Raw genomic sequence first — 13,939 nt, 5'->3', positions numbered from 1 at the left:
TTCAACTCATAAATGGCAGTAAAGTATTCTCTTATGGACTCTAGATTTATCTTGATAATTATTTTAGTGTATCCTTTTGAGTCTGAAAACTTTTCATTTTGTAGACAAAACAGAAGCAAAATAAGTGAAGTAATTGTACTTTCTCTCCATTTGCAGAAATAAATCCATAGGCTCCAGGCACTGGATCTGTCTCTTTATTTCTCTTCATTTTCCTCACAATACAGCTTCAAAAGCCCTCGTGTTCTGTGCATTCACTGTCAGCCTCATTTCGTTGTGACCTTTAGTAATACCTAAAATATTTTTAGAGGCCCCATACCACTGTTTTCATTTATCCTCTGTTAGCTGCTGTTGGTGTTCATATACTTCAATGGATAAGAGATCTCATCAATTTGAGTACTTCCTTCATTGAAGCAAAACGTAATTTTTTTTTTTAAAAATCAGAGCTGCTACTTTGACCTGCACCCTTAGGCTACCTCTGTAACTCCATCCCCTTCTTTAGCTCCCTCATGAGAAATGTTTTTTTTCCTCCATGTCAGAATTCAGACTCATTCAGACTTGTCTGTTTTTGTTCAAGACACCATCATTCTTGCAGTTATCCTTGGTGGGTCCTTATCTCTTTCCTCTCATTCTTTCTCTCTCATCCGCTTCTTTTCCTCCATCCCATGTATCCGGTCAGTTGATAAATATTGTTATTTTTACGTCCACAGTATCGCTCAGATGTGGCCCCTTCTCTTGACTCATAATCTTCGTCCTCAGCATCTCACCTGTTGTGTTGCGCTAGCTCCCTAATTGTTCTTTTACCATTCTCCCACCTTTCCAATTTATCCTCTGCACATTTGCAAAATTGATAATCCATAAGCAGAGATTTAACCGTGTCATTCCACTACTCAAAATTCCCAATTGTTGGTAGGTTAAAATTCAAATTCCTTGGGCTGACCTTTAACACCCTCCAAAGTTTTGCTCCCACCTATCTTACAATCTTACTCATACTTTAATTCCCTTAGCTCAGTTCATAATACATAAGTAGGCACTTCCTAAATACTTCTTGACTTGCCTTCTTGTTTTAGTCAAACTTGCCCACATAAAAACTGATTTTCTATCCCCACCGCTTCCTGTAACTTTGCATAGGCTGTCTCCATTGTGTAAATCACTGTGCTTTCTTCACCTTCACTTCTTAGAATCTCTGGCTTCTTCAAAGCACAATACAGTTGCTTTACCAACCCTTTACTAATTCACAACCCCTAGCTTTCTCTTCTTCTTGAAATTGGATTATATTACTCAAGTATACTTTATGTTTACTTAACTAGTACATGTTCTTCACCACCCTAGTTTAATGTAAACTTCTAAAGGTCGGAGATTTTTGTTTTTGTGTCCTGAACACATGCACGGTACCTTGCATCTAGTCAGGTGCAAATGTGTCACCTGTTTTTGAAGACCTAATTATAGTAGATGGGATTTAGGTTTCAGAGGTTTTTGACGTAGATTTGATCCCCAGCTATCCCCAAACCATTCAGATATTGTTCTGTCAGATTATGTTCCTTTTCCACTAGTGTTTCCTCTCTTTTCCATTACTTCCCATCTAATGCCTTTCCCTTTCTTTCCTAGTACTTCTTTCCCCACAGGAGGTTTATTCTGTTTTTTTCACCGGCTGCTCTAATTTTTCACTGTTCTCCCTGCTTTTCTTGTCCCTCCCTGCCCATTCCTCTGTGATTTAAGATCATATCCCACAGTTCTTGTACTTTCTTCATTTTGGAAGCTTTGAAAAATCAGGTACAGCTCTCCATCACCACCTTCTCTTCTCCCCATCTTTTTTTTTTTAAGCATAAATTTGTAGTTCCCAGTATTCTTGGACAACAAGGGAAATTTAGGTTGAGTGATGACCATTTCATGCTTTATTTTGCTTATCTATTGAGTTTATTCCTAGAAGGAAATATACAGGAGATTATTTTCATATTGATGTATTTCCTAATCTGTTTTTGGTGCATCTTTACAGGAATGAATCAATTTAATCCATTGTCCATAGGAAATGTTCAGATGTCACAAGCACCCATGGGACCTCGGGCAGCTTCCCCAATGAATCACCCTGTCCAGATGAACAACATGGGCTCTGTTCCAGCGGTTTGTATCAGAATTCTTTAACGTTCCTACTTTTTCACCATATTGATTAAATAAACTTTGAATTTCCTTAATTTTTTTTTAAAAAGTATTTGAAAAGTTTAGGTACTATTTAAGGAACATATGACTCCTATTCCTTTGAATTTAAGACAGTTTAAACTTCCCTAAAGCCAGCTCTTTGATTGTCTTGGTCCTAGTAAGATCTCTTACTAAAATATTTTCACTATTATTAAAGAATCAAGTGAACTTTGAACCTCATGGGAATATAAGAGGTGGATGTAGAAATGAGAATCTTTTCATATATAACTAGAATAAATGAATATGTAGAAAATGTTAGCACTGAAAAGTTTAAATTCCTCTGATGCTTTCTAAATATTATAACTCAGAATGAGTTACAACAGTGTTTGTAATTTTAAATCACAGTTTGATGTTCATCTCTAGTTCCAGCACCGTCACCAACTCCAATTAACTTTGGACCAGTCCCTTTTCATCACTGGCCTCAGTTTCCTCATTGATATAATGAGTATTCATTTCAAGACTCCAGCTCTGACATTCCAGGATTCTAATGAATTTGATCAAAAGAGAAATTTTAATCTGTTAAGAATGTGTTTTGGAATTTTTCTTATAAGCTGTTGTAATGTGTTATTTGTTTACTTCTAGATGGCAATGTCTCCTTCCCGGATGCCTCAACCACAGAACATGATGGGAGCTCATTCCAATAACATGATGGGTCAGGCTCCTGCTCAGAGCCAGTTCTTGCCACAAAATCAGTTTCCATCCTCTGGTGGGGCTATGAATGTCAACAGCGTAGGAATGGGTCAGTCAACAGCACAAGCAGGTGTAGCACAGGTAAAATGAATTACAACCTGTGGGTTTTTAAGTACATTCAGATGAAGGTCCTGTTGAGTTTTATTTCCTTCAATCTCATTTCTTTTTTTGGAGATTGTATCATTAAAACATATGTTTGTTAGCTTTCTTTTTCCCACTTTTCTATCTGTTTTACTTAGTTGTTTATTCAATATTAAATTGAACAAACTTTCAATGAATAATTTTGTTACTTATCTTGAATTGTTAAAAACCTGTTTATGGGTCAACTTCATATAATACTGTTTTAGGGAAACTTTATGTGAAAGCAGCCTATGTTTAGGCTGTTGTTGTTATTCAGTTGTGTCTGGTTCTTTGTGACCCTCTGGACCATATTGTACATGGTGTTTTCTCAGCAAAGCTATTGGAATGGTTTGCCATTTCCTTCTCCAGTAGATTAAGACGGGCAGAGGTTAATTGGGAATATAGGAGAAGCTTAAAAGCAAAATGTAATCTTTGTCAGGTGCTCAGTTCTGATCTTGGCAAATTTTTAGTTAATGAACAGTTGTGAAGAAGAGACCCTTAATTCCACACAGAGTGGATCTGTTTTTTGTTTTTTTTGTGTGTGTGTCTATTCCACTTCAGTCTAGGCTCTGTGGGAGACAGGTTAAATAAGGGATGTTTATGGCCCTCATTGAGCATGTTCTAGCAAGGGATTTGCAGGATACATAGACACATGCATAGCTCTAAAACAAAATGGAATATAAAAGTGCAAACAGAGTGCTTTGGGAACCCTAGGAGAGGGAAGTGACATTTTGAACTGGATATAGAAAGATGCATAGGATTTTAAAGGGCAGACATGGAGCACATGGATGTTCTAGGTAGAGAGAATTCTGAATAATGATGCAGGTTGGAAAGTATGAGATGGGTACAGGGTAAAGCAAGTAGTTCACTTTGGCCAAAGCCAAGAAAACAAAGTGTGAAATAGGTTGAGGTAAGTCTGGATAGATAGAAAGGAGCCAGATTATTAAAAGTTTTTACTGCTAAGGGAAGAAGTTTCTGATACAGACAGCACTTCTTTATGTAATATTTTAAATTAGTGATAACTGGTTTATTCTGGTGCAATACATTGAGTTAAAAGTAGTTTTAGTCGTGCCACTTTTCCTTTTTCTCTATTTACTATTGTTTAAGACAAATATAATTGTATTTTTTGAGACATGAACTTCTATCTTTCCAGAGTTTAATTCCTTTTTGTTTCCATATATAGTATCATAGCAGGAAGCACATTGAGCTAGAAGTCAGAGACCAGGATTATAATCCCAGGGATTTGCCACCCATGCACTAGGTGTCTTTAGAAGAAAAGTAATAATTCCTCACATTTACATAGCACTTTAACGTTTGCAAAACATTTGTATCCCATATCCCTTGAGGTTGGTAAAGTAATATATCCTCTCATCTATATGTGAAGAAGATTAATTTGTGAGGGGCGTTAAGTAGGTTAGCCCTGATGACAGCTATTCAATTTTTTAGATATCATCAAACCTGGCTCTCCCGACTCTTGAGTACAGTCCATTGTGCCTGCTTCATCTAAAATCACTTAACTTCTCTAGTCTTCAATTTCTTCCTGTGTAAAATGATTTCATCTGTAAAGTCCCTTTGGAAGACAAAAGGTATTAACATCTTCTACTTTCTTTAGCAGGGACAAGTACCCAACACTGCTCTTCCCAACACCATGAATATCCTGGGTCCACAGGGTGGTCAGTTACCTTGTACACCAGTAACCCAGTCCCCTTTGCATCAGACTCCACCTCCAGTTTCTACAACAGCTGGCATGCCACCTATCCAGCATCAGACACCTCCTGGAATGACTCCTCCTCAGCCTGCAGCCCCTACACAACCTTCAACACCAGTTTCTTCTTCAGGACAGACACCTACCCCAACTCCTGGCTCAGTACCTAATGCTACCCAAACACAAAGTACTCCTACAGTTCAGGCAGCAGCTCAGGTCCAAGTCACACCTCAGCCTCAGACACCTGTACAGCCTCAGTCTGTGCCCACCCCACAGCCATCTCAACAGCAGCCAACATCTGTGCATGCCCAACCTCCTGGCACTCCGGTGAGTACCATATGCTTTGAAATCACCCAAATATAGAAAGACTAAAGAAACAAATTTTCTATATAAAGAGTAATCTTCACTAATAAAGAGAATCATTCCATATTGATTTGTTGGATGAAATTCATTTTGAGGTAGCTAGTTCTGTGGTTGACAATGTCACAAAATTTTTATAACTTTAAAGGTGTTTTTATATTGTTGAATTTTGTTTTGACACAACTGCCACTTCTCAACACTTCACCCCTATACCCCACAGTACCTTCCCTTTAATATGATTGCACAGAACCATGTAATATAGTGTGTCTGCCAGACGGAAGCTTTACATTTGGCTCTGTGTTCATATCTGAGCCTCAGTCAGGAATACTAGACTTTTCTTGACTCTTGATAACTTTTACTGACTTAAAATTCTCTTTCTCAGCTTTTTAATCTGAAAAGTTGGTGATTGGTAAAAATAGCTGTTTTGCTGTATCTGCTATCATTAAGAGGATATACAATGTGTACCTTGCTCAATTTGGAGCCACCTTTATCTCCATTTTGTTCTCCAAGGATAAGTGAATATTATATTTATTTTCTGATTTTAGTTTATATATTTTGTGTCAAAGCTTTCCCAGGCAGCCGCTAGCATTGAAAATAGAGTTCCCACTCCAGCCTCTGTGGCTAGTGCTGAAACCAATTCCCAACAGCCTGGGCCTGATGCACCAATGCTGGAAATTAAAACAGAAAGCAAACCTGAAGAAACTGAGCCTGATCCTAGTGAAACAAAGGGGGAATCTAGAACTGAGGTGTGTATAGCTTCTTTGCAATTAAATTAGTAGGTATAATGTGGTATCAGAATTTATAATAAACTCATTAAAATGTCCAGTAAAAGCTTATTAACTGAAGCTACATAATTAATTTAGTTCACTTAATTTATGTAAAAATAAGGATTTAAAAATAATATAGAATTTAAAATTTTACTACATGGCTACTATATTTTCCAGTTTGAAGTCTAAGCCAGGCTCTAACTTAAAGTAATTCATTATTCCTCTTTTTTTTTATTTTCAACCCTTTCAATTTAGACTTTGGAGTGTATATTCTGTTATTATCCTGAACTAGCAGACAATGTCACCATGTGTCTGTTAATAAAATATATTTTTGTTCCACATTAAAAATGCCTGAATAGCAGCAATTGAGTAGCATATATTCATTTTAAATAATTTAGTACCAGGTCTTGAGAGAAATTAGAGAGTATCATAAATTTTAGGAGTTGACCCACGTAATTGCTTAAGACCTCTAGGACCAGGTAAGATATCACATTATAACGAATGTAATGCATTATATCCTCACCACAAAATACATTTTACCTATGATTATGGGGACATAGGACTTGAGGAAAAATTTTTATTTGGATAAAAGTTTTTACAAGTATGTAAGTTTTGGAAAATCTGTTTCAAATTCAGTTTTCGTTTTCACAATTCAATTTTTTTTTTTCAAGATGGAGGAAGATTTGCAAGGGTCTTCCCAGGTAAAAGAAGAAACTGATGTAACAGAACCTAAACAGGAACCGATGGAGGTAGAAGAAAAGAAAGCAGAAGTAAAAGTGGAACCTAAGGAAGAAGAGGAGAATAGTAACAGTGGCACAACTGCCCAGTCCACATCGCCTTCTCAGCCTCGTAAAAAGAGTAGGTAGATTCACATATGGTGCGCTGAATCGCATTTCCACACTGTTCTGTAAGCTAGGAAAATGAAATCTGTCCAAGCCCTCGCCTCCCATTCCCCACCCCTCTTTCTTGATAACTTTGTTTGTCTAGAAGGTTGTTATTAATGAAAATAGGTAATACACTAAAGTAAAGAACTAAATTGTACCCTGTTAATGAAAATATACATGGTAGAGAAGTGAAATCAGTTGTTTTCTTTATTTTTATTACCATTTTCCACATGGAAAACACATCTTGACATCTGCTAATCTCAACCAGTTGTTCTCCTCATGAGAGAAATACCTTTTCATTTACCACAGATTATCTGTGGTTCATTGACTGCCTGCAAGCAACGAGCACCTCTCATTGAATTCGGTGGAGTTCCTTTTCTTCCATATACTGCCATTTGCATTTATTTGTTTATTATGTATTTATTTAACGTGTTATTTTTAAATCACTGTGCTAGTCACTAAGAGTTTACAAAAATAATACAGTCACTCCCTTCAGGGTATTTATAATCCAGCTGGGGAGATAAGATATACAGACATTAAAAAATTGTCAGGTAGTAATATAAAAGATGTCATAAGGGATGATATGATACCAAAAAATAAGTGCTATAGGAAATCAGAAAAGGGAGAAATCACGTTTGGCTAGATTTGTCAGGGAGTGTTTCATGAAGGAGTTAACTTTTTAGCTTTCTTTTCAGAATAGGTAATCTTTGAAACAGAGGAGAAGAGGAAAAGTTAGAGTGGTTAGAATGGAACAGAGTATTCACGGAGTAGTGGGGAGGAGGTTTAAAAAAGGATGTCCTGAATGTTGATTCTTAAGTTCTAGACTAAACATTTGAATTCCATCATTTACATAGTGGAGACCCTTTAATACCCTGATCAAAGTTAAATTTCAGAACATTAATCTGGCAGTAACATGTATTTGACTTGGAAGAAAGCAAAAAAAAACAAAAACAAAACTAGAGATAGGAAGACCATTTCAGAACCTGTGGGAACAACCTGTCCATGTGGTGAGTGATCAAAGCTGGGGTGACCCTAGAAAGGATTGGGTAGATAGAATGTTCATTTCAAAGAAAAAATTTAGAGGACTTGGTGGCTAAGTAAGAGAGACAAGGAAATTAAGGAATTACATAACTCTGGGGTAATTAATTCTTAATGGCTAGGAGATAATGATACCATTGACTAAAATAGTTAAATCAGGAGAGGGTTTGAGGGAATGACTGTGAGGGTCATTTTGGATATAATGAGTTTGAATTACGAGAACTAGTGGGAATGTCAGTGAGCAGTTGTAATGACTTCAGTTCATCCAGACATTCATTAAACCTGGCACCATGCTAAGCCCCGTTAATACAAATAGTCCCTGTCCTTAAGGAACTTTCCGTCTAATGGGGGAAGACAAAACACAAAAGAAGGCAGAAAAAGGGCTGGAAAGATGGTGCAGAAAGGCAGCAAGCTGCTGAAGGAAAATAGAGATTTTCCTGCAAAGTTCTGAGCCTCCTCGATAAAGGAAGACTTTGGGAGGAGTTTATTGCTCCCCTCTCCAGCCCTCAGATGGGAAAGAGCAGCTGAGAAAATTGAGAAGGTGTTGAATTTAAAAACTGAATCAGTCAACATAGCAGTGAAATTTCAGGTGATCTGCTGAATGGATGAATGAGCATCTATTAAGGGCCAACCAATCAACTGGAGTTTGGAAGTGAGGGCTATATTTAGAGACGTTTGTGACATATTATTAGAAGTTTCTTTTTCTCCCTTTCCTAGGGAGAAAACAAAATCTCATGCTTACTGTCTAGAACTTTATATAGTAGTGTCATGTATACCACACATATAGCACCTCATCATTAGCTAATATAACATCCAAACCTTTCTTTCTCCTCATTTCTTCATTATTTTTTAGTCTCTCCGTTCAGAGGAAGTTAGGTAGTAGAGTAGATAGAACCCTGGGCTAGGAATCAGGAAGTCCTACCAAACAGAATTGGCTTGAGGAATGAACTTGATAAATAAATAAATAAATAAATAAAGTTAGAAATTATATGGCAAGAAAGTATTTGAATTACCCATGACACATAGAAGATAATTCACGAGGAAGTATGAGGGAGTGTGTATGCATATTTTGTGCTCCCTCCTCCTTATTCCCTCGATTGGAGGCACCTTGAGGGTAGGGATTATTTTATTTTGTTTTTTCTTTGCATCCTCCGTATCTGTCACAGGGCCTCGTATGCAATAGGTGTTTTAAAAATACCTACTGAATTGAGAAGTGACAGCTCTCATACAAATATGATTTTACATGAAGTCTTTTGTATTTGATCCCTCTGTACATCAGTGAATTAACATTAGGCTAGGTTTTATACCTCATGTTCATGGTGATTAGAAACTGTATTGTTTCAAACATAGATAATCTTTGAATGGAAAAGAATATATTTTAATACACTAAAAAAAATAAACTTCTTATACAAGTCCATTTTTGGGCAGGATCGATAGGGAAAGGGAAAGCACAGTCTATATTTGATCTGTATGGTACAGGAAAAGTCCTTAAGCTTAATTTCAATCAAATTTAATTTTGTTCGTATTTCAAATAGAAGCATTCTGGATTATATTTGGGTAATAACTATGTTCTAATAGGAAGAAAAAGTTAATAAGTGACTGGGTATCTGCCTTCAGATTTTTAAGGTTACTAGATGCTTCATTATTTCCATCCAGGAAAAGTTAGTGATGTGTAGTTCAAAACTTAAATGTTTAGATTGAATCAAGAATGTGTTTGATAGGACATAAGGTATCACACCTTCACTATCAGGTAATGTAAGCATTTGAATAAATGCTTCCCCCTCCTGCGTGGCTGAAGTCGGGGGGTTGTTTGAGCTGAGAAGTTCTGAGCTGTCATCACTTAAGTTTCTTGAGGGTGTCCTCAGAAGTTTGCCCCCAGTATGGTGTTGCCCCCAGATTGCCTTAAAGGAGAGGCAAAGCAGCCTGGTTCAGACATTCGGCAGGTCACATGTCCTGATTGGCACTTGAGCAGCTGCCACACTTCAAGCAAGATAGAGTGATCCAGTCTCAGCAAACAAGTAAGAGGTGCTACTTTATGGGCAAGGAGTGTAGACCTTTGATTTCCAGTCTTGCTGAGCAAACTCCATACAAAGAGACATACCTGTTCTGCAATATATAATCTAGATTTCTAGGAGCACTTAAAGATTAAGTGGCTTGTCCAGGGTCACATAGCCAGAATTTGTCAGATGCAGATCTTAACCCATGTCTTCATCATATGGTTCCATTTCCACTACTTCGCATAATCCTACCAAAGATAGTGTGATGAACCTTTTGGATTATCTTCGATTACTGACTTATGTCATATAAACACTGACCCCCACATAATGGTTACCAAAGGTCAAAGAAAAGATCAAGATAACCCTTTTGGGACTAAGGCAAATGGGCCTGCCTTCCTGTGCAATATGCCAACAGATGTAATATGCCCTCCTTCTGGTATCTTGGTTTACTTTTTCAAGAATCTGAATTTTTAAGCGATTCACATCCAGAGAAAGAATTACGGAGTCTGAATGCAGATTGAGGAAACTATTTGCTCTCTTTTTTTGTTTCTGTTTTTGTTTCTTCTTTCTCATGGTTGATTCCATGGGTTATAGTTCTTTGCAACTTAACCATTTTAGTGTGAAGGTATATGTGGAACTTATGTCGGTTTGCATGCTGTCTTGGGTGGGGAAAAAATTTGAAACTCAAAAACTTGAGGAACTGAGTGTTGTAAACTAAAACTGATAATAAATTGATAAATTAAAAAAAAGAACCCGAATTTTTAAACCAGCTTTGCCTGCATTTTGTGCAGGCAGGTGTTTATATTCTTAGTTATGTGGGGAAGAGTCATAGAAAATAGAAAAACCTCGGGGTAGTGAGGTGGTGCAGTGAGTAGAGCACCAGCCCTGGAGTCAGGAGGACCTGAGTTCAAGTTCAGCCTCAGACACTCGACACATTTACTAGCTTTGTGACCTTGGGCAAGTCACTTAACCCCAATTGCCCTGCCCTCCCCCTCCAAATAAAAAAAAGAGAGAAAAAGAAAATAGAAAAACTCAGTATGACAGAAATTACCAGTAACAACAGGTAAAACTATAAAAATCTTTACTGGCCAAATTTTTTTTGTAGCTTTAGTGTTTTTCAAATTCTCCTAGAATTAAAAGTTATCTGTATATGGTAGTTTAGGTTAAACAACTCCTAGAGACAGGAAAGCCTTCTCAGTGAAGCTTTTAAGGACCCATCCAGATCTCTGATTAATTGAAGTTTGTTTAATTATCACCCATTTTGGTCCAGAATGTTGTCTTAGCAGATGTTCTCTTTACTTCAGTAAACAATGAACGGTGAGAATCTTTTATTGAGTTGCTAAACTTGTGCTGCCTTTGACATCATGACGTAGGTACAATTTTTAAAGATCAGAAGTAGTTATAAGAAGGTTGAATTGAAGCTCCAGAATGGAATTTATAGTTTTTATATCATCACTATTTCATTATATAATCATTTCATTAAACCATTTAAGTATCTGAAAATATTGTTTAATTGAGTGGCTTTATCACAATATGATTTAATCTTAAGGTTCTAAGCAAAACTTTTTTCAACATTTACTTTTTCTGTCATTTTTTTCTACCAGTCTTTAAACCAGAAGAGTTGCGACAGGCTCTCATGCCTACATTAGAAGCATTATATAGACAAGATCCAGAGTCCTTACCCTTTAGGCAGCCTGTGGATCCTCAGCTCCTAGGAATTCCAGTGAGTTGACACTAAAAATGCATTTTCACTTTTAAGAATTTTTTTCAAGTAGATATTAAGAAGTAGCCTTCCTTTTAATTTTTAATGTATGGAATTTATGATTGGTTCTATTTACGGTGATCTAAAATTGCTAAGAAGTTTAAAAATGAAATCTTTACCCTCTACTTTTTTCAACTAATTCCTAATGTTATTAGAAAGTTTTTCAGTGGAGTATTTCTAAACTTTGATATTCGTTTGAGTCAAAATACACTGGCATCTCCTTGAAATGTTCTCTTCCTTTTTCATGGAGTGGAATCGTACCTCCTTAAAAGGGTGATGACTTTGAGAGACTTTTAGTATTTAGTAGTAAATTCTCTGCAGTGAATCAAGTTTTTCTAAAGAGTGACTAGTGTGGTATTGACATTCCAATTTGTCTTTTATTACCACAGCATCCTGTTATGCTATGCTAAGACTCTTGGCAAATGTCTCATTTGTGATAAAATGTGAAAAGGAGATTTTATATTACTTTGACTATTTTGTTTACTTGATGAAATGTTTAGAATTAAAGGCTTATTAATTTTATTTAAATCTTCCATTTTCAGTCTAATTTTTACTTTCAAGTGATTACTAAAATGAAAGTGTTACACTCTAATGTCTGGTAGATATTTCACTTTTACGGTAAAAGTTAACGTTGTTTTCTTCGTTCTTTTTTTCATGACACAGTTTTCCCTCTCTACCAGAAGTACAATTGTTTTTTTCTTACTGCATTGTTGACAGCTAAGTATGAAAATGTCTAGAACAAAATCCAGTCTTGGACACTTAATAGCTGGGCAAGTCATTTAACCTCTGTCTGCCGCAGCTCAATTGTAAAATGGAGATGCTAGCTGCTACTTCTTCTTTGGATTGTTGTGAAGATGAAATGAAATGATGTTTGTAATATTATCTTTGTGATTAGCACAGTGCCTGCAACATAATAGCTGCTCAATAAATGCTTGTTTCCTCCTTCTTTCCCTCGGTGGGGAAATAGACATTTGGAACTGTTCTAGAACTACGGACAAGTGTCTCTCAGACATCGAAATACCCAAATCTGCTGAAAGGTTTTGGGGGAACTCCACCAACGATGGCTATTTTATTCAAAGTCCCATTTAATACAGTCTAGTTTTTCATTGTTGCCTTCCATGTTAGGGATATTAATGTGCATGCTGGAGTCATGCCATATGATAACAATAAGAGGGGATTATTTTTCTTGTGTTTTAAAGGATTATTTTGACATTGTGAAGAACCCTATGGATCTTTCCACCATTAAGAGGAAATTGGATACAGGGCAGTACCAAGAGCCTTGGCAATATGTGGATGATGTTTGGTTAATGTTTAACAATGCCTGGCTCTACAATCGTAAGACTTCCAGAGTCTATAAGTTTTGTACTAAACTTGCAGAGGTCTTCGAACAAGAAATTGACCCTGTCATGCAGTCCCTTGGATACTGCTGTGGACGCAAGGTACAGTTTTTATTTATTGCTACAAAAATAACTTTTCCTGGTTAATCAAGTTAAAAGTCAATCTTATGCATATGGGTAAAAATTTATAAAAAATTAACTAGATTGGCTCAGAAAATTTATGGAACCCCATCATACCTCAGAGAATTGGAAAATATCCACAAGCATTCTTCTTACCTGCAACCTGAATATCATCCGGGAAATAAGACTTTTCTCTCCAAGGCTCTCTGGCGGAGTTTCTGTTTATAAAGTGGGGGCATTGGACTGTTGGACAAATCCTCCCAGATCCTAAAGTTTAAGTTCCTTAGATATTTCAGGGAGTCTCTGATGCCATCAGTGTGGTAACAGCTTCCAACCATTCTCAGCTCATCCATGACTTCCCGTCCTATGTGATTCTTACCCATGTGCTCCTGAGAATATCTGACAAACGTATCTTCCTCTGAGCCTTTTTGCACTTCTTATAAACTATGGCTGTCCACCTAGTATCATTTGTTTTTCCTTCCATTCTTCATCATATATTTTCTTGATTATGTCTTTTGTGTGTTTTCTTTGGCACAGGTCATCTCAGTATTTTAGCTTGATTAATTTTCTTATTTTCCATCAGAGTATTTTTACAGTGAATGATTAGAGCAAAATCATTTGGACAATCACTTGTTAAAAGATGAGTTTGCTTGAAGTCATCAAGGCAAAAAATCTGAGAAAATGTAATCTTAAAATTTGACTGCCCAGTTCTGTTTCTTTGAAACTGGTGAAGCATTGAGCAACTAATTGTTATTCACTGGGTTAGAGGGTGGTACCATAGATAGCGCACTGGGTCTATCATCAGGAAGACCTGAGTTCAAATCTTACCTTCACACACTTCCTAGCTGTGTGACCCTGGACAAATTCCCTAACCTCTGTTTGAGTCAGTTTTACTCATCTGTAAAATAGAGATAACAGCATCTCCCTCCAAGGGTTGGTGTGAGGATCAGATGAAAAAATAAACTG

At 36.7% G+C, this 13,939-nt stretch overlaps 1 protein-coding gene across 1 annotated transcript in view; it reads left to right on the top strand.

Annotated features, from left to right (window-relative positions):
• LOC118831926 (CREB binding protein) overlaps positions 1–13,939 on the top strand; it is a 169,090-nt gene that overhangs the window by 120,931 nt on the left and 34,220 nt on the right. The window contains exons 12-18 of the mRNA XM_036739408.1: positions 1,994–2,118; positions 2,776–2,964; positions 4,616–5,035; positions 5,635–5,814; positions 6,507–6,693; positions 11,359–11,477; positions 12,716–12,955. Of these exons, the coding sequence (XP_036595303.1) occupies positions 1,994–2,118; positions 2,776–2,964; positions 4,616–5,035; positions 5,635–5,814; positions 6,507–6,693; positions 11,359–11,477; positions 12,716–12,955 (1,460 nt within the window). The remainder of the gene's footprint in view (positions 1–1,993; positions 2,119–2,775; positions 2,965–4,615; positions 5,036–5,634; positions 5,815–6,506; positions 6,694–11,358; positions 11,478–12,715; positions 12,956–13,939) is intronic.

Source organism: Trichosurus vulpecula, chromosome 9 (genome assembly GCF_011100635.1).
Source record: "Trichosurus vulpecula isolate mTriVul1 chromosome 9, mTriVul1.pri, whole genome shotgun sequence".
Lineage (NCBI taxonomy): Eukaryota > Metazoa > Chordata > Mammalia > Diprotodontia > Phalangeridae > Trichosurus > Trichosurus vulpecula.
Note: the sequence above shows the minus strand (reverse complement) of the source record. Positions and strands in the feature narration are given on the sequence as shown.